Source organism: Poecilia reticulata, chromosome 23 (assembly GCF_904066995.2).
Source record: "Poecilia reticulata chromosome 23, P_reticulata-male-v2, whole genome shotgun sequence".
NCBI lineage: Eukaryota > Metazoa > Chordata > Actinopteri > Cyprinodontiformes > Poeciliidae > Poecilia > Poecilia reticulata.
Genome location: NC_088852.1, coordinates 5,548,316 through 5,574,231, shown reverse-complemented (window position 1 = coordinate 5,574,231; position 25,916 = coordinate 5,548,316). Strand labels below are relative to the sequence as shown.

Here is a 25,916-nt window from a genome sequence, read left to right as displayed (position 1 = left end):
TTGCCCTGTGACAGACTGGCGACCTGTCCAGGGTGAACCCGCCTCTCGCCCGGAACGTTAGCTGGAGATGGGCACCAGCAACCCTCACGACCCCACTGAGGGACAAGGGTGAAAGAAAATGGATGGATGGACTTCCTCAAAGCTCCATTTGAGCAGGAACTGATAACACAGAAAATGTCTCCAGACTGAAGAACAACAAGAAACCATAAAACACTTAAAAATAACCCAAACTAAACAATAAACCAATTAAACTATTAAATATTATATATGCATAATATCTAATTTTTCTACATTGCAAAACACAAAAAGTAAAATATTAAAGCAGAAACTTCAAAAGTTTAAGAATATTTTTTCTTTTTCTCATCAAGTTGCGAAATTCCAAACTTAACCTTTAGTAACTTTTACAGCACTGTTTATTTGTTTATACATTGATGTTAAAAATGACTGATTTTTGTCAAACGTTTCAGATCAAACTAATTTTAAGTATCAGAAAAGAAAACCTGAGTAAATGCAAAAAAAATTCTTAAAAGATGATATAATTTATTTATGAGGAATAAATGAACAAAAACATATTTGAAGAGTTTTAGGAAAATATTCTGTGGACAAATGAGAACTTTTTGTGATTTTACATCTGAAATAAAGCTAACGGCATTTCAGAAAAGCATGGTGATGGCAGTACGATGCTCTGGGCTTACGCTGCTGCTTCAACTTGTTGGATTATTCAGCAGTAGAAAGATTTTAAGCACAGCAGCAAATTCACTTCTGAGTGGCACCAAACAAAAAAGTTTTTTTTTTTCTTCTAGAAAATTTCTGAGATTAATTTAAAATTTTCAGATTTTTTTTTTTCTTGCAAAATTTGGAATTTTGGAGCTCAGAAACTTCCAAGTATGTTCTGGAAATTTCTTAGATTTTTTTCTCTCTCAAAGAGAAATGTATTGATTTTTCTAGAATTTCGGAGATTAATCTTAAAATTTGAGTTTTTTGGCAGGAATGTACTCCCGTTTCTTTTCCGTCTAAAATGCAACGTGTTTCTGGGATCCCAGGTGATGGTAAACATTTCCTCCACAGCCTGAAACTCTCTGCTCTCACCTGCAGGTGATCATAATCAGTCGTTCTTGTTTCCACGCCTGATCCAGGTGTTGCTGCAGAAAGAGGCGCAGAAGATTCATATCAGGACAAATGGCATGCAGCTGCCTCTGCGTTCACAAAAAACAAATGAATAAGAGCGTTTTCAACAATGTTTTTTTCATTTTCACAGAACCTCCAGCTGCAAATAATAGCCGTTTACTTTGCTCTGCACTGGGAGATAAAAACAAAAACAAAACAAAGACTGTAAAATGGCAAAATGGAAATCCAGGAGCTCATTATCGTTTTATGAAACTAAGACAATTTACCTTTTTGCTTTATTATCTCTCTATGCTCACAAAGTGCTATCTAGTACAGCTGCAGGCTCATTTAAATACAAGGTAAAAATAGCAATCAGATTTAGTCTAAACTCTGTCAAATCCAAAGAGTTTACTGTAAAAGTTGTTATTGTGGAGGAAACGTTAAATTTTATTATAAAAACTCAAGAAACTTTTCTCAGTGGATTAAGGCCAACAATCCCTGAATGATGCAAATGACGCCGATGCAGATGCGGACACTTCTTGTAATTTTCATGGCAAGCTTAAATGTAAAATGTAATACAACTTTTTTCCTTTTTGCTTTTATTTTTATTTCATAAAGTCATGCCACAAACAGCCAGCAACATTTTAAGCAGGGAAAGTTTGAAAATTGTTTTATTTTTGTTGCTGGAAATGAACTAAAAACATTTTATAGAACCAACAAAGTAGATAATAATTGGCCAAACATTAAGACAAATGTTGGTTTCATTCAAATTTAACTTGCTTAATGTATAGTTGTGAAGCCAAAGGAAAAAAAATTCACAATAATCACTTCTTCTCTTTGCAAAAATAATAATTTTGGCCCCTGAGAACTTTCAGCTTTGGGTTTTTGACCCCCAAAAATGTTCTCCACAGCAATACGGAAAATAAAATCCTGCAGATATTTCAAAAATAATGAAAGAAAAGTGTGTATAGAGGATGATGGATCAAATTATTCAGGTTTTGCTTTTTGCCTGGTTTTCTATACGGATCAGAAAAAGCAAATGAGGTGGATCAGCTTAACAACTGACCATCCAGAACATGTTAGTGTAGAACATCGTCTTTATTGAGGGAAAATCGAGCTGTTAGCACGTCCAGACAGTCAAACAGTAACTGTCTTAAGTCAGAGGCCTCATCATCCTTGTTGCGATACTGACTGCTATCAGAGATCAGCAGATACTTGAATATGACGTATTGAGACTTTGCGAAAGGCTTTGTGGTGGAACATGATCTAAAAAGTATTCTTAGTTCACAGTAAAGAAGAGAAATGAGAGGAAGAGATAAATGATCCCATTTTTCTCTCATGACTGTAATTCTGCCTGTGAAAATCACTGAAAAGCATCACTTCCATCTGCGCTGGAGCGGCTTTCATTCGCCTCATCTGTACAGCATAAAACATGGAGGTTACACAATAATCTGGGTCGTTCTGGGCTCAGGTGTTGAACAGATTTTTCAGCCCAACAGACGAACTCCGAACTCAGAAATCCTTGCAGCGTGTTGCATGAACAAGGCCGGACACTCTGCTCCTCCTCCCTGAATCCTTTTCTTTTCTTCCCCTCCCCTGCGCTCGGGTTACAGAATTGGGTTTTGCCCTTTCAGAGCTGCTGCTGCCCCGATGTTGCAGCAGAGCATGGCTGTGGTGATGCTGAGAGTGAGAGCACCTCAGGCGAAAGAGCAGCAAAACAAACCCAGCCTTACGTAAGAGCTGAGCTGCAAACAGGAACGAAAATCAGGCGACAGCAAAAAGATCTAATGTATGAATTAAAGCAGTCGACATTCTCAAAGTCTAATATTATCTTTCCTTTGAGTTAATGTTTATTTTTTTATTGTCTCGTGTCGTTTTGGAAGAGATTTGATCCACGCGTTTGCAGAAATTGTTTTAATTCAAACATTTAAACTACAGTAAGTAACGTTTATGAATAACAGTTGAATTACATATTTGATGAAACCATCACGTAAATGGCCAACCAATCAGAGCCAGGAGGCGGGACTTACTGCTGCCAATCAATCTCATACGGCGTCTCTTGCTCTCTGCTACACTGCAGCTAGCATAGCCTGTTGTGATGCTAAGGCTAGTTAGCATAGCCACTGTAAATGGCAGATAAACGGTTTCTCAGTATAGATGAGTTCACCATTATCACGACGAGCAAAAATTCAGAAATTTTGAGATTAATCCCAGAAATTTTCTTAAAACCCCCCCAAAATTTCTGAGTTTCAAAAATGGATTTTTTAAAAACTTTTGAATCTCAGCTTTTGCAATATCAGAAATGTTCAAGTTTTGAGAAAATTTCTAAGATTAATCTCAAATTATTATTTATTTGTTTACAAATGGTCAATTTTCCAACTTAGAATTTTCCAATTTTTTTCTATAAAATTTCTAAGATTAATCCCTCACTTTTATTTATTATAATTTTATTTTTTACATCACAAAAATCACTAAATGTCAGAATTAAACCATCTATCTACAGTGGCCCTAATACACTGCTGTTCAGACCTACAAAAAATAAAAATAACTGTCTCACAATTATATTTCACAAAACACCACAACCCAGCAAACAAATGATGTCAAGATATTTTCTTGCAGACCTGCACAAATATCAGCTCTAATAAAACTAGGTTTCACATTTAAAATGAGTCTAAAAAGCAGCAGATCATCAAACCTGTATGGGATAAATCAAGTTATTAGTCAGAAGGAACATCTTTAAATTAAAGATTTGAAAAATGTGTGAAAATTTTGTGTGTATCAAAAACTGAAACATCAGACGACATCAAGCAGCAGCTGCTTTCCATTGCAGTAAAACAGCCAAGAAATAACTAAAATAATACCAACACGCTTCACTCACTGTAGCCAAGAGTTCATATATCAGCTTGTTGTCATTTTTAGGAAGAGCATCAGAAAAAAGCAAAAACAAAACCAAAAGTAATAAAATCTGCACTGATGTAAAGACATTAAGCATCTTGCTGCTGCTGCTGTATCCATGGTTTTGCCCTACATACTAGCTGTCCGTTTCCTCGAGTGTAACTCGGACAGATGAGTGAAACTGAAAAGTGTGTGTGTCTGCAGGTACCTGAGGCTAATTAAAAGCTACAGGTCTGGATAGATGGGAACTGGCAGCGTTTACAAACAGGAAACCAGTGGAGACGAGTCGTTCTGCATAGAATAGATACAACTAAACCAGGACGCAACAAACGATTATTTTAGTAATCGATTAATTGATTATTCTGACGATTAATCATGCAAACAAAGGTTCACTCTACAGATTTTCCTTTTGCCATAATATTAGAAATGCATTAAAATAAACAAATGAATAAATAATTTACTTTTAAATAAGAAAATTAAGATTTTATTGCCCAAAATGCAGTAACAGCATTCCTTTGATAAATCTGAACCAGGTGAAGCTAAAACTATGTCATTTAGGAGTTTAGAATAAAATCTACTTGCAGACAAAGATGTTTTTATCTGAAATGAATATATATAGTTTTTAACTTTTCCGAATGGGATTTTTTTCCCAGAAAATTGCCTTTTTTGTGTCTATATTCCAGTTAACAAATAACTAAATTAATTGAAAACAACTTCAATAATTGAATAATCATGATTAATCTTAAATACAAAATGTATATTATTTGTAGTTTTGGTATAATTGCTGCTCTGAATATTTCCAGCAAATGGCTTCCAGTCAATGATTAATCACCATTAATCGTGATTAATCACTTCAGCCCTAAACTAAACTAGTAAAATTTCCTCCTTGGTGCATAAATAATGAATCCAGGTAATTTGGAGATCAGAGCCACCAAAGCAGAATTTTGCAAACTGCTTTATTTAAAAGTAAATGTGGCCTCCAGAGGGAAACTCTGCCAACCTCCAGTGGGTTCGCGTGTTCCTGCACCTAAACATGCTGCGTGAAATCGGTTCAGATGCGAGTTTTATTATTAGCTCCAGGACAATTAGGAGGCTTGGACCCGTCTCACTCCCTGTCATCTGGAGCGGTGGATGGGCGGTGACACTCCCTCAGCTGCTCCCCTCGGAGCGCAGCAGGAAGACAGGAGGCTAAAAATACCCAGCAAAACAAAAACAATGCGCAAACAAACAGGCGACGGCCATGTTTGTTCACTAAGGCATAAATTCACGCAGCTCTGACGTAAACTTTAATTATATTTGGGAGGATTTGAATATATTTCTCATTAAAAAGCATTTACTTGGATTTTTGAAATATTTAACTTCAATTTCATCTCGAGATCCGTTTAATCAAAGGTTCTCATTTCAAAATGTTAGAACATTTATGCTTAAATGACCTTTTCCCCCCAAACTCATTTCCAACAAACTTCATATGGTACCCATTTGAGAATAATGTGTCGCTCACAGAGAGAATAGAAAATAAATAAATATCTTAAAACAGAAGCTGAATTCAGGCGTCGCTTTGAAAGCAAAAAACAAACAATTGGTTTGTTGCATTTCTGTTGCTACGTTACTGCTGTGTACTGGCTTTTGTTGCCGTGTTGTGGCTTTTGTTGCATTTTTGTTGTGTTGTGGATTTCTGTTGTGTTTTTTTTTTCAGGCTTTTTCTTGTGTTGTTGCTGCATTGAGGGATTTTGTTGCTGCATTGAGGGATTTTGTTGCTGCGTTTTTGTTGGGGCATTTTCTTGTGTTTTTGTTGCTGCGTTGTGGGTTTTGCATTTTCTTGACAAAATGCTGCCATCACAACACAGCAGAAGCTTAAAATGACGATTCGGGACATTCAGTGCGTCCAGCAAAGCAATTAGCATTAAGTGACCCTGCTTGTGCTCACAATCCTGTTCTAGAGTCTAATTAGATGTACACAGGTTGATCTCCTGAATTAGTCATTCCTAAGTACAGACAGAGGTTTGTTCTCCTCAAACATCCTGCATGTATTCTTTATTTTATTTTTTACAAAGCAGCAGCAGCAGCAGCAATGGTCTCAGCTTTTCACCTTGAATCAGACTCAAAGTTTGACGTTTCCAGCTGCAGACATCTTTTCATACGCCTCACGCCAACCACAGGAAGTGGTCATGAATTATACAAATCTTATGTAAATATAATCTCAACCCAGCAGCTGGACGACGGAGCGCTTAGGAGAAATATTACTTTAGAAACTCAGAAGCGAAGGTGGGCAATCTTTATTTCTTTTCCCGGGGGGCAATTTCTACAGCGAAATCACGGGAGGGACCCTGCATTTAAAACAAGACAGCATGCAGCTGTGCATAAAATGAAATGATCTTTACAAAGTGATGTTAAACACAAGCTGAACATAATTTACAAGTGTTGCGGCTACGATGTCAACCGTCACGAATCCCATTAATTTAAACAGACAGGACGCTATCAGCCTCTGATTAGGCCTCCAACAAACTGGTTTGTTGTTTGCTCCCTAAAAATCTCCATTTAAACGAAAAAGGAAGCAAGAAACTACTAGATTATGGAGAGAACAACCCCAACACAGGGTTAGTTCACACAACGTTTGTTTCTGGAAATGGAGAGAGAAACTCTGTTCCTAGAAAATGTTAATATGTCACATCAAGACTAAAAATTACTTCAAATAGATAAAGATTCTGTTTAAATAAAAGAAACTGTTCTTTGGTTAAAGTAAAAGTCAGATACAGGGTTCAATACAACACACTCCTCTACTGCCCCCAGGGTTGCTAGGTAACGAGTGGAACTCTGCTGGGGTTGCTAGGTGATATTACAAATCAGGAAGATTTTTGAAATGGCTCATTTTTAAGACACCAGAAAACAAACTTATTGCCAAGAAACTGGCCATGTGTGGTTTTTTTTTTTCAAGTAGTTGGGTTGTTTTAAAACTGTCAATTACAAATATATTAAACTCACTCAAATTAAGTAGCTTTGTTTGTATTTGTCCTCACTGAGCGACTGAGCTGCCTTTGTGGGTTTTAAATGCATTTTTTCAAGCTTCTGTTTAAAAAGGCTTTAACAAAACAACCTGGATATTTCAATTGCTTAAAAGATAATTAAACAAAAATCTAAAAACTGTGCAAAACGTGTTGCTTTCTCATCTTACGCAAACGTCCCCCAAACTAAGTTCTGCTTTTTCAATCTGTCTGCTCAGGGTTTTCATTACAGTTTAGTTTTACTTTGTTGCGACTTTTTATTTGTCCAATTTATGTAGTTTTAAATCGTTTTTTGAGTGTTAGCCAGTTTTTATTAGTTATTCGTTAAATTATGGTTTTAGTTTTTTTTATACTTTGGTTAATTTTTAGGTGCAGAATTCAAAAAGATTAAAGTATTTTGGATTATTTATACATTTATCTTCAACAGAAGTTACTATTTAAAAAGAAAAAAGTATTAAATTATTGTTGAGCATCCAGTTAGCTGGTGTTTTCTCTCAAATTGCGGAGTAGCCTAAAAGTCACCAGGGTGAGTTTGAAGTGACGTATTTTGATGCAAACTGCTTGTGTGGAGTAAAAAAAAAATTAAATAAAGAAATTTCACAGTTCAAAAAGCTAATAAATAGACTCAAACATAAAAACGAAGGATATTATATCTGTAATTTCAACATGTTGTAGTTTTATAAATGTACTTTAGCTTCCCATAATAATAGCAACACACATCTCACAATAGCAACAAAAAATTAAAGGAGGCACAATAAATATCCAGCAAAAATGGCTGGCACAATCATCAAATACCGTTTTTATTTATGCGAGTTAAAAACGTTTCCTGTTTAAGTTTGTTAGTTTTATATATGATAACCATAACCAGCGGTCGCTAAAACTGGGAAGCATTAGGTCACCACAGCACCAAACGCAACGCTCATTAAAACGTTGGCAGTTTGGGAATCACTGACCCAAAGTCTGAGCAAAAGAAATGACAGCAAATGCTTCCAGGAAGCGGATCAAATAAACCCCGAAGAGCGCCGCTGGAAACCACATGAGCAGTTTATTCTGTCACCAGAGATTTAGTCGTCACAGATACGGCGGAGTGGGATGTCGGCACGTGATGAAGACACATTACAGGTTTATTATGATGAAGAAAGAGCAGGAGATGGAGGGGAAAGGAGGCGTCCTGATGTCAGCTGCTGGAGACGCCCATCAGAATGAGAAAGAGGGCATTAGGAAGCTGATGGAGGAGAGAAACGAGTCTGCTGCTGTCAGATAATTAGTCCACATGGCAATCAGCCTCTAATCTGACTCACAGAGGGAGCAACGCAGAGCCAAATAGACAGAGATGAAGAGGAGGAGGAGCAGCCCTGGTGCTGAGCTGACCTGCTGGGGAGGCTGGTTTGAACTGGTTGGAGCGCAGAGGTCGCCACTGGACGCACATGAGCCGAATCAGCAGCGGGACACGCAGGGACAGAAAACACAAGGAGCAAAGTCGATCCCCGTTAGGCCGGGTTAGGATCACGAGAGGCTAGGCTAACAAAAAATGAATAAAACAAGAATATGACCATCATAATATGAGAAATCGTACGAGAATAAAGTCGTACAAGGAGTAATACACCCTGAGCTGTCACGATAAATTTTGTTGACGATAAATTCTCCCAGAAGTTATTGCGATAAACGATAATATTGCTGTTTTGTGACCATTTTCAAGCAATATAATGTAAGAACACATTCTCAGAGATTAATAAACTTTAAGACATTTTTAAATATCCAAAATAAATAAACAAAACAGAAATAAATAAAATGAATAATGAGTCTCTATAAACAAAACTGTCCTTCAAAAAAACGGCCGAGTTGAGATCAAAACACCAGACTGACGACTTTTGTCATCCAGTTCTTGGTGGAAAAAGAGAGAAAAACAATAAATTATTCAAATGGAAATGATTGAGGTTGTTTAAATTTATCATGCAATTAATTGATTTACTGCTTATTGCGACCGACTTGCAAGAACTTTGCTTTAGGCTTTCCTGCAAAGAGATTTGTGGAAAAATGTCAGGTCAAGTGTGAAAATGTCGCTGATCCACAGAAATGTCACCTTGTTGTGAATTAATTCCTGTCTAGCATAAATAATCTGCAGCAAAAAGACAAAAACACATGGGTAAAATGTAAAAATCCTGAAAACGTGACGCATCGGGTTTTCAGACTCTCCCCGCTCTGCACAGGTTCGCTCTGCGTATCAAGCCGCTGTAACTTGCGTCGCGCTGCTCTGCCATGAACACATCAGGACGGCGCGTTATTGATGCAGCTCTTCATGCTCTCAGGCTGCTAACAAACCGCCGGCTGAGCGAGGCGAGAAAATGTGCCGAAACGTGGAGATGCGTCACCGGGGAGGGAATTTGTCACACTTGACAGTTTGTGAAGAGACTCTCCACAGCTTGCAGAAAATGTGCAGAATGACTCGCTCCAAGTCCGTCACCGTTGACCCTTTTCAGATGGCAAAATAAAAGCACAGAACTTAAAAGGTGAATGTTTTATGTGGATTGAATGAAAACTAATGGCAGAAGAAGAGAAAAAGATCAACGTTTTAATGGATTAGTAACTTCTTAGGCTTAGTTAATTTGTACATAAAGAATTTAACCTGCAGATAATTCAACATGATGCTTTCAAAACTGCCAAAAATAAGCAGCAAATTAACGCGCCATCTGCTCACTACTATTATGCTAATAATCTTCCAGCTGTTGATCATAACTCTCCATCCAGAGACATTAAATTATCTCAGAGGAAAACGACAAAACTGACGTTAGAGTCATGATCTCTGTTCTCACACGTTGCCTTGAACTGATAATATTTAAAGGTAAATAAAAAAGGTGGAGAAACATCCTGGGTGGGTGTTATGCAAAACTGAAAAGATGCAGAAAATGAGACCAGCTGCTTTCAGACCGACAGGAAAGCTGGGAGGCGTCGCATTTCTGTGCACCTGTGATTCAGATATGGAGAAGAAACTGGCTCGACTGAAGAGATGGAAGGATTTTATTTGCACCTCGGATGTATTTTGGATCACGTCGAGTTGTTTAGGTCGGAAAAAGGCTGATTTTCTTTTTGGTGAAACGTTTGTGGTGGTTCGAGTAAATCAGAGGCGTCAAACTCATTTTCATTCTCATTAACAAAATGCTGATAAATCACTAAACAGCCGTCTCTGCATTTGGTATTTATTAAAATGATAGAACATCTTTCACATCGGTCACATTGTGATTGTTTGTCTGAGGTTCTTCAATGAAGATCACAGATTTTTTGGCGCTTATTTAGAAATATTTACAACAGATTTTTCATTAAGTAATTTGTTTTTCAAAACCAACCAATTGTAAATCAACTGACCACAACACTTTGAGACAGTGTATTGTTTTTATAGTGACCCAAAGTGTGACATACTAATGTTTGGAGCTACTTATAACCAAAAAATATAAATAAAATTAAGCTTTTCTGGCTTGTTTGGCTTTCTGGCAAAATAAAGTTAAAAGTACCAAGAGTTGAGAAGTAACTACTTACTTTTAGAAAAAAAAATACTTCTAGGAGTATTTTTGTTATTATGCTCTACTCGTACTTGGGTAACATTTCAGAATATTCTACCTAATTAAATGAACAAATTAACCAAAAATTAACCTGCAGTTTTTGTTTGTCACAAGTTTTATATTGAAGGAAAATAATATGGAAAAATGATATTTTGACTGATTTTGTCATTTTGTAATTATGTTAATTTTATAACATTTTCACATACATTTTGTCTGCCTGATTTTTTAAATATTAATAATTGATGTTTTGATCAGTTACTCAGTACTTCAGTAATTTCTTGGACGTCTGATTTTTACTTTTACGTTAGTAAATATTGTGCTTCAACGGTTTTCTAGTTAATTCAGGTCAACTACAGTTTCCTTTCGTCTCTTCCTGATTACGTTTCATCAGTTTCTCTCCAGACATTTCCACCGGTTCCCTTTTCAACTCTGTAATCAAACCGAACAGAACAAGTCAATCTTGCGTCCGATAATTCGGAGCAAACGGTAACATTATGATTAACTGCTGTCTGGAAAAGCACTGCTGCTGCTAAGCTAATTTGCTCCATAGCAGTCAGGACTAACCACCAGCAAACATGGAAAAACACTAACAGCTGACATTACGCTCAATCATATTCGCTTTCCTCCGTGGAGGATAATAGAAGCACTTTAGCAGACCTAGTAGGCCGTTTTCATTAGAGTCTGAACCGCTGCTAAGCTCAGCCTCAGCAACTATCATGACTGATATTTAATCGCGTTAAAACAGTTTGGTTTTCTTTCACTGGTAATTTTGAAAACCCCTGACTGTGTAATTTTGGTAATTGCCATTCAAGAAGCTCAGTTTCGGCCTGTTTTTCAATTCCAGAACCAGCGGTGGTGTGTGTTTTAGATCATTTTCCTGTTTAAGGCCCAGCTGGGTTTAAGTCGCAACAATCTAATGGAAACCAAAGGGAAACTAGTTAGGATGCTAGCCAAACGTCTGATGAGCCATTTTATAAACATGAGACAAAGATTGGGCCATTTACCACAATAAAAACCTTTACAGAGAGCAGTTCAACACGATGGTGGCAGCAGTATGCTGTGGAGGGTTTATGCTGATTGATACTGCCTTTAACTTCACCTCAAAATAAAAGCTGCATTGTTAAACTTGGACACAGTTGGGTCTTGCAACTACACAATGATTGTTACACGAATCAAAAAACGTTTTGAAAAGATAACTGAGGTTTAAAAAAGGCGCCTAGATTTTGAACATTTTGTACTAACCCTAAAAAATTAGGCAATTCTCTAAAGAGTTGACAAATATTCTGCAACTTAGTTTGGTTTTGCAATTCTGACCCAGTATAGATGACAGGAAAACAAAAACATTTAAATACAGTTTGATCATCACAAATTAAAATCACAGTTTTCTGTGTAATTCTTACGCTTGAAATAATAAATATATATCGCAATAGACGTGTGATAAATATCAACAGATGATGCATAATACTAAATATTCACTGAACTCTGATCCAGAACCGCACAGCATTCTGGGAGATGTAGGCAGAGGAAAAGCTTTAGCTGCTCAACCTAAGCAAAGCCAGTGGAATCAACTTTACTCACTCTTTGGTTACCTAGCAACTCACTCATTCTTTGGTTACCTAGCAACAACCTGTCGAGTGACTTACGCAGCAGTTTAAAGTTTTGTCACTGTGCCTCATAACTGCTTAAAAATAAACAGCAGCAACAGTTTGGTGGTATTTTAGACATTTAAAATTAAAAACTAATCAATAATTATCGATTGACTAATTTGAAACGCTTATAATCGTGTCAGGTTTTTCAGCTATTTTGTTCGGTCTTAAGAATTAACTGAAGATGTAGGTCAATCAATCCACGTTATTAAAAAACTAGCTCAAAAAATAAATAAATTTTCATGATAAAAATTCACTTAGTAATGTCATTAAAAAAAATCAATAAAAGTCAAAGAACAGAAGATGTAGCCAGAGTTTTAAAACGTTCAAGTTGCTTCATGTTGTAAATTTCAAACATGAACAGCTGCTAATATGTCAACAGCCACTGGGTGTGTCCACTTTAACCCCCTAAAACCAGAATTACATAAACAACAGTGAACTTTATATTGATTTTGTAGAAATGCCCAAAACATGTGCAGAAAGTGAAAATTTTAACCTTTTTTTTTAAGACGAGATAAATTTTCAGCATCTTGTATCTCTGAGTTTCTGGCAAAACAAAGGAAAACCAAATCTATGTTGATGGGACGACAAACAGAAGGTTTAAAGATGTGTGTGTTTATATCAGTGAGTCCATAAGAAGTGGAAGTGTCATGTTCAGGTGATAATGGTTAAATTTAATGTTTGTTAGTTTATGGCTAATTTCAATCATCAGACGTTTAACAGATTTGTCCAATTAGAGCTTTCTGGGCGTCGATCCTTAAAGAGAGAATTTTGTTTAAAAAGCGACAAAATGCGTTTCGAGAAATTACTGTATACTTTCTTAGTCAGGTATAAAAATCTATTCCAAATAAAACTTGTGAATGAGTCTAAGAAGCTTCTTAATGGATGCTGGAAAACTCCAGAGGGGCAAAGAGTTGAACTGAAATGCAAATTAATGAAGAGGAACCTGGCAGCCGGAAGAAAAGGTGAAAACACTCAGAGGAGCTCCTTTCATTAGATCAACATCTTTATCTAATCTTTTCAGCTTTTTCTCCACGTTATGATTCACATTCTGCATTTCTACACACAACTGGAACCAGAAATTTACATTTGCTGAATAAAAATATATTTTATTCCTCTGTCTGGAGTTTAATCAGGCCAAACTTTACTTGTTTAAACTTTGTTGGAATAATTACCAAAAGTATTTCTGTTTACTAAATGTATTTACTAAACTTATTGAGAACATTTCTTTAAAAAGTTTTGTAACTTTTTCAAACTCAATAGTTTATGTACATTTGGTTGGTTTCCAGGATAACCGTCTTTTGAACTTCATGACCTTCAAATCTTTTGGGTTTACTTTTACGTTTCCTTGTAAACTTCTAAATTTCTGAGTTCCAAAGCTAAAAGAAGTTTTTTTTCTTGAAAATTTCTATTAAACTCAAAATTTTTAATTTTTCTTGAAAATTTATATGAAATTCAAAATTTGAGTTTTTTTTATTTCTGATATTAATCTCAAAATTTCTGAATGTTTTTGGCAAAAATTCACTTTCATGTTATTTTATTGTTTGTTAAAAATCCGTCGTTTAGAATTTTTTGCAAGGGATTAAAAGAATAAAATAAGTTAGAGTAGTAAACTGAAAAGGATCTAATTAATTTTGTCATCACTTTATTTTCCTTTTGTTTAGCATGACAACTTAATTTGATTACTTGTAACAAATTAACCCAATTATATTTAACATTGGATCACCCGTTTTCTTTTCTCAGTGAACAAAAAAGGCAAAAAAGTGCTAAAGCATTCTAATATCAGCACTAAATGAGGAAACAATAAATGGAACAAGTTGAGAATCAGAGATAAAAATGGGGTAAAGCGTCAAGTTGGTTCAGTAATGACGTGGGACAAGAGGAGAGGTGTAGAGACGAGACGAGGGCATCAGCAGCAGCTGCTCAGAACCAGCTGGAGAGCCGACGAGAGGCCACATCGAACTCTGTGACCTGGGAGGTGATTACCTGCTGGAGTGTTGCTGAAAAACAACAAGCTAACGCAGAAACCTCATTTTATTCACCCAATTTTATTGTTTGTAAAAGCCAACAAGGTAAATTGATGTCTGCCAAAACAACGCCATGTTATTTTGGTTTCCATGAAATGCTCTGGGTCTAGTTCAAATTCCAGTCAGGAATATTTTAACAGCAAACCAGATCATATCAGCATGCTTTGTTAATCAGAGCAAAAAAACCCTACAATAATCACTGGTGTTAAAGGAAAACAGCAGGTTCAGTGTTTATAATTCTTCCTACGTTTACACATAACCTGAGATTTAATGGGTTTAAAAGCTGGACAACAACAAATTGCTCAACTGATTGCACAATTATGCAGAAAATTAATCAAAAGCCGAATCAGACGTGTTGGAGCTGATTGTGATAGCTGGAGCTCCCATGAGATGAAGGGCAGGAACGGCTGGTTTTATGTTTGGGACAAACAGAGCGCTTCCTCTAAAGGTGCAATAGCTGCAGGCTGGTCACTGCAATAAAAAGAGGTGGAGGACAAAAGGGACGACATGGAGACATTTCAAACCACTGATTGGATTACTGCAATATTTAGCGAAGGGTCATTCAGTTTATTGCTCAAACTAATCCATGTTTACTCCCGTTTCTGTCTAATGATTATATATTTTTTTGTCAGTTTCACTTTTTTTTTAATGAGATGCTGCTTGTAGTTTTCCGTCCTGGTGACAAACACGGTTTTAAACTTGTTCAGGTCTGTTTTTAACCGTTGACTCAAATAATGATCCGAACATTCAGAGTTGTTCATGTAAACGGTCCACATTGTTCCTGATTCAGCTTCCAATGGATGAAAAGAAAAACTAATGGAGAGAGAGAGAGAGAGAGAGAGAGAGAGAGAGAGAGGACAACCAGAGGGAGGGAGAGATGGAGAACGAAGGACGAATGGATGGATTAATAAACGGATGGATGGAAATTATCTTTTAATTTCACTTTGAAATATGTTCTAATCAAAATCAGAGATAATATAAGTTTAGATTTCTGAACCTTTATGTTGATCTATTTTGAATCGTTTGACGAAAGTTTTAAATGATTATTTAAAGGTTTACTGAGTAAAAAAGACAAAAGCAATCGAGTGTTCTGGTGGTTTGAATGTTCAGGGAATCCTTGAAAAAGACGGAAAGCTTCCAGCTAATAACTCTGCAGGTCTGGAAAAGCAATGAGATTATGGAGCAACAGGCTGCTTAAATACAATTTTCTGCTAATATGATGGTGAACAGAGAGCCATGTTGGTTTGAATCTGACACAAAACACCAAACATGTGCTGAGAAAGCAAATGTTACTCCAGACAGGTGGATTAAGGGATAAAAAGAGCTTTGTCACAACACCTTAAAGTCCCTATAGTTCAAGGTTTGTCTGAATAAATGCCTCCCAGAGATTTTTCCACAGTAAAGAGCTTTTAAATGCATATTTAGCTTATTTTCATGACTTATTTCAGCTTTAAATTGGTCTTATATTAACATATGCTACAACAAAATGGCCGAATATGCCAAATCAACACTTTCTTCTTTAGAGGTCAAATATCAGCTTATTGAAAGACGACAGTTGTAAATTGGGAGTTTATGGAAAAGTAGAAAAAAAAGACATTCTGCTAGTTAAAGGCAACCCATTGTGCTTTTTTGAACAGCTTAGGATAGATCTATGGTCTACACAAAACATGTTGAACTTTTCTATTTGCAGAAAATCATTCTTAGATAATTAGATTTTAGTCCGATCATTTCTACCAACTTTGAGCTGCTTTAGGGCGTCTTGTCACTTTAAATCCAAATAAGCTGCTGTTGGCCACGCCCCCCAACTCAACGTTTACACTCGCAGGTGAAAATGGCTGCACACAGATCTGCAATTATGCTACCGTACATCTTTGAAAAGCATTAGTAGAGCCTCCTGCGCAACCAACAAGAATGCAGCAAGTGGTTTCTGGATGATAAATTGACAACACTGGATTTGTCTTTTCCAGCATGGGCTGGAGTTCCGCTTGGGTTGCTAGGTGACAAGCTGAGCTCGGCTGTGGTTACTAGGCGATTTGTGACGTCACATTCCGAAGGTGGCACCCAAAAAAACTTTTAAGTTAATGCAAAAAAAGCCGGCTAGGTGGATTTTTCAAGTGCTTGAGTTGTTTTTAGAATCAGTGGAGCCTTTTTCATTTACCATCTCAACATTTACGTCTCTGTTTTTCTTTTTAGCAACCACACAGCATCGTCCAGCGGCGCCTGCTGGAGGGAAACATCACGCGGCTCCGAGGCGAGGCCCGGGACGCCACCGCCAGGGTTCGCTCGCCGTTGGCCGACACCAAGGACGGACCTACGGACGCCGAGGAGCGGAGCGAGAGCACGGCGGACGACTCCACCGAGGAGAGGGAGTCTCTGGAGGAGAGCGAGAGGAGCCTCCGATCAGACGAGGAGGACGATAACAGCGAGGCCGGAGCCAGACACTCGGCCGAGAAGCCGGAGAGCACGGACAGCTCGACCCGACTCACAGCTTTAATTATTCAATGCAAGGTACCACGCACTGTAAAACAGTCTGCCTGCATTTTTTTCCTTTTATTCACCCACGTATATCTGCAAGCAAACTGAACACAAAGGGAGACGAGCTCCATTGTGCTCCTGTGACTCAGAACGTGGAGCTCATTTTCACCTGAGAACGAATGAAAAGCTCTGCAGGACCAGCAGCTTTCAGACTGGATCAGAACCACAGATAAGTGAGTCACAGAGACTGGAAGTCCAAACGGGTCCACCGTGGGTGAAAGTATAGCATTTACTGCAGCAGAGCTTGAACACAAACAGGCCGTGGTTTAAAGCAAAACTGACGGGGCTTCAGGCAAAAATAAAGAGTCAGTAAATTTGCTGCCAACAAATTATGTTCACTCAAGTTTAGATCCAAGCAGCATATTAGAGCCATTGTTTATAGGAAAAATGAGGACATTTCCACCAAAAAATCAAAAATTTTATAGAAAAAACAAGAAAAAAAACTTGGATGTTTCTGAGTTTCTGACATTTGAAACGAAGAAATTTCTGAGATTATACTCACTTTCTGAGTTTTATTGTAGGAAATTTTTGACTTTTCAACCTCAGAAATGTCCAAGTCTTTTTTCTTTAAAAATTTCTGAGATTGTCCTCAAAATGTTTTGACTTTTCAAACTCAAATTTTCCAGTTTTTACATAATTTTTTTAAATTAGTCTCAAGTGTTTTGACTTTTTATGTGGAAATATACTCTTTTTTTATATCTACCATAATCATTGCTTAATATCTCCAGACTGGGATTAAATTCCCCAGATTATTTGTTAAATCTAAGATAAACAGACATCATCTGTTTTCTAACAAATATTTCCCCTTTATTGGAAGAGATCAAGGTAATTTAATTAGAAATTTTACACATATAGAAGTATGGCATTTTTATAGTTTAAATCCTTATGAAAACAAAGAGTGTAGTGAGACTTTAGCCCAAAAGAAGCTCGTATTTAAAATTTAACCAGCGGCAAAAACAGCTGTTTCCCTATTTTTATCTTTGAAAGAAATCAATTCTAAGATCAAACATCTCCTGTTCTCAGTGGTGTTTAAATAATGAATCACTGAATGCTGTTAATATTTTAAATAATTAATCCTATTTTCCAGCACATTCAGCATTTTATCGTCAACTCATTAACAGCTCAGGGTTCCTGCGTTACTCATTCAGCGGCTATTTTTAAAGCATCAGGGATTTCAGAGGCAGCAGGACTCGGAACAAAGAGCAGGTTTCTGTGTCTGCTGATAAGAACGGAGCGGCCATCTTGGTCCGTGCAGAGCGAGCAGAACCACAAGAAACTCACTGTGCTCATTTCCACCGGGGTGGCAGATTGTCTTTGGTGAAGTGGATAAAGTATCGGCTTACGACCGGCAGAGAAGGATAAATAAATATGACAGAAGATGACTTTTTGGAGATCTTGGCATAAAACAACAAAACCGAGATTTATAATATAAAAAAGAGAGAGAAAGTCAAATTTTAAAAGTAAATAGATGAGTGGGTGATAAGGATTTAGTTTTATTGCAATATTTTGTGGTACTATTGTGATTATGATTTTTTTAAACTTATTTCTTAGGTAATTGTACCACTGACTACATTCATAGCTCCACAAATTTGAAATGGGATTCTTTAAAAAAAATAAAATTAAAAACTGACGTAAATCACTAAGTGGCACACTGTAACTGCATTTATTCATATTTTTGAAGTATTGATATTTATTGACCCTAACAGTGAAGAAAATGGTAAAATATACATAATTCTGACTGAAATTTATCGTGACAATAAATGAAAAAACATTAAAAGATTTCACAATAAATGTGTCGAAATAAGGAATTAATCAGTTAATCCCATGATAAATTAAAATGAGCTCAATAATTCCCATTCTGATTATTAATATTTTAGATTTACCTTTTATTTGTTTTATTTTTCATATTTGAAATATCTTCCTGTTACATGTTCTGTTTATTAGTTTTTATTAGTGTTTGAGAGAGTAAACCTGCCTTATTACTGGAAAATGGTCTCAAGACAAAAATATTATGGTTTATTGTATTCATTTTTAATTGTGTCAAGCCTAGAAAAAACATTTACCAACCATTTTCAACCACAATTGTCTAAGTTATTATTCTAATAAACTATAATAATGTTGTTTTGAGACCATTTGAAGTAATGTATTCATAATGCAAAGATTAAGTGTTCTTTAGTATTTATAAAGAACAACAGCTCTACAGTTTCCTAAAATATTGAACAGCTAACAGTATTAAACTGATGCTAGAGGTGTAGTTTATATGACACTTAATAAAAGATAAAAATAGTCCGTACAGCTGAGCGCCATTTGTAGATAATCCTGGAAAATATCTAAATTATGCACCGTGTGGGGGTGGCGTCACCCCACTGCTTATCTCACAAGCCTGCAGAGCCGCCATATGCTGCTTTTACATCCCAAACTCTTCCTTTAATGTCCCTCTACTGACACCGACTTAAAGGTTTCTGAGGAAGAACCTCAGAGACAACACTTAGCACAAACCATTCCAGTCTGCTGCACTACAGAAAGAAGCACATTGAAATGTCTTGCAGGCAGCAGAGGAACTGTGAAAAGAAAGAACAAAATAAATATCAGTGAAAATAGGCCAGGCTGCCTGCTGAAGCTGCTACTCCAACACCTCACCTTGAGAAAATCTATGAGAACGACAAAAGCTATGTGACCAGTGAATTTTTTTCTTGGTGTTGTATGAAGATACTTGATTTAAAAAAGAAGCGAAAGGCAAAAAATACAATGAGATTTCAGAATGATGAGGTGGAGAACATATTGATTTTGAAGCACAGCTGCATTTTGAGAAAAATTATTACTACTCTAGGGTTTAAATTTGGACATATGCTGTTGCAGTGATTCAGAGTGGTCAAACTTTGCCCCAACAAAGCTAAACTAGCTCAGTTAAGCTAGTTGAGGAAAACCAGTTCAGTTAAGCTATGCTAGAAAGCTAGCACACAAATCTTTTAGCTTTTTCTAAAACCAGAATTCATCATTTTAAATTTGTTTTTGCCATTTATTGAATAACCCATCATGAATAGGTCAGATTTAGTTTCAATTTGCGTTTTGTTGGACCAAAAACGTCTTAATATTTTTTGTTTTTACTTTTTCTACTGTAGCATAATGCAGCTGTTCACCTTATGACTTTACCAGGTTGTTGGTGCCCCAGTTTAAAACATTTTAATGAAAATATTTTTGCAGTTTTGTGAAATTAATTTAAAATGATCTAAACAAAACTGCACAGACTCTTTGAATGGGTTTCTGTTAGGAGGTCGTGATTAATTTTATTCAGTTTTAAAAAAAGAAAAAGCTAAAGAACCATTTATTTAGTTTGGTATTTGCCTATTGTTTGGGACTCACTTGTTTTTATATCCACCATCATATGTCCTTGTATTTTATTTTATCATCTACATATCAATGTTTTTTATGTCCCATTATGTTTGATATCTATATTTTACTGGATGCAGTCCTTTGTGAGAATGTAAAAAACACTATCTAAACAAATTATTCAGTCATAACTGCAAAATCTAAGCCTTGAGAAAGCAATAATCGTAATAACATGCAGCAATATTTGAACATAACTCAAAAGAAAGCCATTTAGAAATAGAGATCAGCACATCATAATCTTATAAATTTTCAATGTGAAAAACTAATGCCTTTCTTAGCGAGGTTCAGCCAGGACACATTATGTTTTCAGAGTGGATTCTGATGAAAGCTGAGAGATTAAATCAAAGATGAAACTCATTAAATAGCTCTAGAGCTAATAGAGAATGCAGGACTGGCTGGTAATTATCTATTATTACCACATTTCACAGTAATTTCATCTAATTGTATAACAGAAACGGTTGTAATAGGCGCAAGAGAATTGGTCGTGGGACTTGAATTTAATGTTATTCTTATTCAAAGACATGATTTAAGATTTGTGGCACGGCATAAACAATAAATCACCTCTAGGTTTTCACTTCACTGTACTGTGGTTTGCAATTTGTTAAATGTGCACATATGACCCACTTGGTTAATATTTCATGGTTGGTGGTGTATAAACAGGAACATTCAAAGTGCATTCAGCAGACTTATGAATCAGCATCTCCTGTCAGCAATATGAGACTTAATATTTAAGCTAAACATCCCAAAACATCCTTAAAATAAAACACAGAAGCAGAGTGACTTCATAGCTACTAGCTAACGATGACTACCATTGGTTTTAGCTGGTAAGCTGTCAGTACCACATGTAAATCTTAAATGTACGCCTGCTGTAAAAAAGAAAAGGGAACGCAGTGCTTGACAACTACATAACAAGATGAGGAAAAAGTTTAAATTAAGAAAAAATAGCGATGGAGAGGGACGTAGTTGACAAACAGATGTTATAACAGAACATCTGTTAAAAGCAGGCATTTAAATTAGCTAATCTATCACCGCAGTGTTAGCTTAGCTAATAGCAGCGGTAGCTAATTTACCACAGCGTTCACTTAATAATCGCAAAATAAACTCCCAAGTTTTAAAACATAATACTATAACAGACGGCAACGGACTGAATGTTCTGTTCTTTAATGTGTGAGAAATGTTTGAATGTTTTTTTGGTGTTAAATCATAATGAAACATAAAGTGATGTTGTCAGTTGCTACGGCAACGAGTCTCCGTGTAGCGTAACCGACACAGAGCACGAGAAAAAAATGTGGTTTTGAGTTGCGTTATTTTCCCATTTTCTGTGGCGCATAACACTAACTTAATAGTGCCCATTAACATCCGCAGGTTTTATTTAGTTAACGGAATTTTTCTACAGCGATGGATTCTTTTCATCATCCAGCGTTGTGCGCATGCGCGGCATTTCCGGAGGTTAGCTTTATTTTAACTTGACCTGCTCAACAGCTGCACAGAATCGATGCAAACCAAGTCGCAGCAACATTTAGGGAATTCTCCACCAACAGTGTTTGTTTTGTTCCTGGATTTTATTTTTCAGCGTGGCAGTTTCATAGGCACATTGCAGCCTAACAGATTTGTGTAAAAGAGGGAAGATCAGCTTTTTAAAACTCCCTAAAGCTATACTTATGTGCCGCTGTGACAAACTTTTTCCTTGCGTGCAGAATCATTGCAAGTTGGAAAATCCCACTATGACACCAAAATCCCCTCCTCTCTCTGCGTCTCTTCTCAGTGCTGCGAAACGGAAGTGAAGGCATCCATCAACACTGGCAGCCTGCACAACCACATCTCCACCTCCTGCTGCCAGAGGCTGGGGTAAGAAACATCCAGCTCAACACAACAACACACCGATCTCACTGTATTACTGACTGTTTTTTATAGCCAGACAAACCAACTGCCAACAGAGATAAAGTTCTAATAAAAGAGACTTTAGAGTATTAAAAGGAATTGTATTTAAATGGACTGTATCAATTTTAATCAGTTCTGATCTTCAGTAATGATTTTATTATGGTTTATTTAACATACATTTACAGAATGAAGAAATATATTAAAAAAAACATATTAAATTTAAGTTGCTAATGGGAATATTTCATTAAAAATTGTCCAACAGGCATGAAACTGGATACTTATTAAACCGGCACTCAAACTAGCAATCACTATAGTCTGGCTGTAATGAACCATATTGCATAATGGTAGTCGGCAAAAACACTAAATCTTAACAAATTTTTGTGTAGTTTCTAGTGCAAATATGTTAGTTTAATCACATTTCAAATGTACTAACTTTCAAATAACTTTTCAGCAAGATATCAGCTTGTTTAAAATCAATAACTCCTGTTCCACTGACAGATTATTCAATTTATAACGAGACATTTTCCCCATGTTATAAGTGAAATAATCTGCCGGTGGAAATACTTTTTAAAATCAAAATTAAGATATTATTGACTTAAAACAAATCTTATTTTTGCATGCAGTTACTTTTAAGTTAGTTTTGTAATATGTCAAGTGTACTAAGATATTTGCACTACAAACCAGACCAAAAATAGTTGGTGAAATTTTGTGTTTTTGTAGTGTATCAACATATTTTATGCAAATGAAGAGCATAAAATTTGTTTAAAAAAAGTAATTTCTTACCTAAGAATATTTATGCTGTGTAAACTCTTGCCCTGGTTGTAGCTGCTAACAGCCTTGGTTTTTTTCCTCAGTTAAAGCCACGTCTCCATGTTGGCCATTATCCTAAACCAAAACATGTTTGTAATAGTGACCACTTACTGGAGTAGACATCTAAAACAATGTGAACATTTTCTTACTCCTTTAGACAAATGAGCTAAATTAAAAATGAAAGCTGCATTTGGAAGGTAGCAGCATCAACCAGGTAAACATGCTAATTATTGAAGTTACTGTGAGATGACAGAGTGTGTCTGTCTCCTCAGACTGGTTCCCATTAAGGACAGATCACCATGCGGTGCTACCAGTTCAGTGACTGGTCTGCAGCTACAGCTGGGCAGACAGACTGTCCAGTGTTCAGCATATGTGAAAGGTAAGGACATTGTTATAAAACAGATTTAAAGCAACTTGGGAACATTTTAAAGATTTGAATGTGATTTTTTTATTTTTTAACTTATTTGGTTTGATTTTTTTTATTAAAACATTTTCTCTGAGAAAGTATTTGTGCCTTTACACATGTAATCCATTTCTGCCATTTTAAAACAGTCAAATGTTTCAGATCAATCAAATTTTAATAACAAAAAGAGCTAAAGTGAATACAAAGAGAAAACATAACATAAAAACCAACCAGGATGTACAACTAGGCCCCTCTGACCCATAATTTCTGAATATTTTAATTTCCCCTTGGGATTAATAAAGTATTTTTTAATTTGAATTCAATCCATACTAGACAATAAATTAATAATATATAATTATGATAAACATGTGATCAATATCAGTAGATAATACATCTGATAGAATATCCAATAATATTGTTTTACTCCAATCCAGAACCGTACAGTTTTAGCCACTCTGACTCACTCTTTGGTTACCTAGCAACAACTCCCTCACTTACTCTTTGGTTACTTAGCAACAACCTGTTAGTATCTTGCGCAGCAGCAGTTTAAGGTTTCGCCTCATAACTGCTTAAAAACAAAAAACGGCACAGAGTGAAAATTGTGGATAAAACAGGAAAAGCTACAACCTTCGGTTTGGCAATATTTCAGATATTGAAAACACAAAACTAATCAATAATTATTAATATCGATTGATAAGAAACGCTTATATTATGATACGTTTTTAAGCCTAAAATAAGTCAACCATTTTGGATCCAAGGTGTTATGAATTTTATGATTGTCACAGAGCAAAATAATCAGAAATCCAACTTTACTGTAGTAAAATTTCAGTATAATTCTTTTTATTTAAATTCTTATATGCATAACTCAAAGGATGAGAGTCTGAAATCTGCACAGAAAATGTATCCGTTTGTAATCCAAGTCCTGTTTGAAAACTCGCCTCGCATTTAAAAAGATCGCTATCCTGTTAGGAACCGATATGTTTGTCTCTGTAACTTTGGGATTTGTGGCAGTAATTTCTGCTTTTGCTTCCTGTGCAGGTGAGATATCTGAAAGGAAATACGATCAATTTAATCTACAAAAACAGATCAAATCAAAGAAGTTTCAGTTTTAGATGTTTGCATGTCAATAGTTATCAAGACAAATCCTAAATGGTCTAAATGAAGCCACACTGTATGGACTTAAATCATTCTAACCAATGAAAAACGGATAATTCAAGCAAAAAATTCAACCCCATAGCCACAGATATTAAGTTTTTATGATACAACACCAACACCCACCCTCACAAGTACAAGCTTAACAGCTCTCATTATCACACAAAGGAATATTTTTGTAGAGCTTCAGTCTAATTTATGCATGTTCAGATAAGGTGGTTAAATTGCTTTCATAAAGCAGGTCTATAATACGTTTTATTTTCTCTGCTCTTATCTTTTCTTTTCTCCACTTTCAGAGGATGAGGCATCTGAACTGTGCCTGGGTCTGCAGACGCTGCTGGAACTGAAAGTAAGGTTCACTTTTTATTTTAATATTTGGTGGATAATGGTAAAAAAAAAAAGTAGTTCAGTTTGAAGCTAAATTGCCAAATGGGAAAAACAGTAAAATGGCGGCAGGACGGAATAGCAGATAAATTAAGTTCATGGTGTGACAATAATGTGAACCTGGATTCAGTTGGAGCGTTTCATGGACGGTGATTTTACCCTCTGGCTTTTTTTTTATTAAAACCTAATTAAATGTGATTAGAAGCCTGAAGTATAAGAAGTCTAATTAGAATGTTGTTTAAGTGTGTAGCTGTAAAAATATAGCTGATTCTCTCATAGATCATAATGTCAAGTCATCCAGACTGGAAAATAATTACATTTCAAAGTGAAAGTTATATCATGTCCTCACAGGCCTGGTGAAAGAAAGCAAATCCTGCATCAGTGCAACTGGGGACTGAATAAAAGCCAAAAAGTCGTTGATTTCATTTGACTTCAATCAGTCTGTTGCTGAAGGATCATCATCTACTTTACAACAGATTCCTGACAAAGAGCTTTAACCTCTGGATGTGAACTAATAGGAAATGTTAAGAAATATAAACTTTTACAGTGTTTTTCTTTCTCTATTCAATAATTAGTGCATTCACTAATTATTGAACATAAATGCTGCATAATGCTGCATAATCTATGAAGCAGCATAAATGCTGCTTCATAGATTTGGATTTTAGATGGCTATAAATTCTATGGCAGAAACTTTTATTACCAAATAATACAATTTTTTATCACAATCCCCTTCTTTGATAAGAAAATATGTCAAATGTGTTTTTTTTTTCAGTAGTATCCTCCACAGTCGGGAACTTTTGTCTCTTTTGTAAAAACTTTCACATTTATAGCTAAAAAATAATCAGCTAAAAAACTGAAATAACATTTAAAGCAATTATTTTAACATTTTATTTTGAAAAAACATGATTGAACAACAGATACATTTTTATTTTCTCATTTTCGCTTCAACTTTGAGGCCCTCCCAGCGTCCCCTTGAAAAATATGCCTAGTACGCTTGAAATGAAACAAAAATAACTTACAAGTAACTTTTTACCAAGATAGAAGTTTGTTTTAAGTCAATAATTCTTTAATATTGATGAAAAATACTGTAATCTGCCGGCGGAGCTAGAAGGTTTATCAGTTATTGA

At 35.9% G+C, this 25,916-nt stretch overlaps 1 protein-coding gene across 1 annotated transcript in view; it reads left to right on the top strand.

The window, feature by feature from the left end:
* The window catches only part of nrip2 (nuclear receptor interacting protein 2), a 33,166-nt gene that overhangs the window by 3,315 nt on the left and 3,935 nt on the right, over positions 1-25,916 (top strand). Inside the window, exons 2-5 of the mRNA XM_008400920.3 lie at positions 16,428-16,742; positions 21,925-22,007; positions 23,123-23,229; positions 24,702-24,754. Coding sequence (XP_008399142.1) covers positions 16,428-16,742; positions 21,925-22,007; positions 23,123-23,229; positions 24,702-24,754 — 558 coding nt within the window. The remainder of the gene's footprint in view (positions 1-16,427; positions 16,743-21,924; positions 22,008-23,122; positions 23,230-24,701; positions 24,755-25,916) is intronic.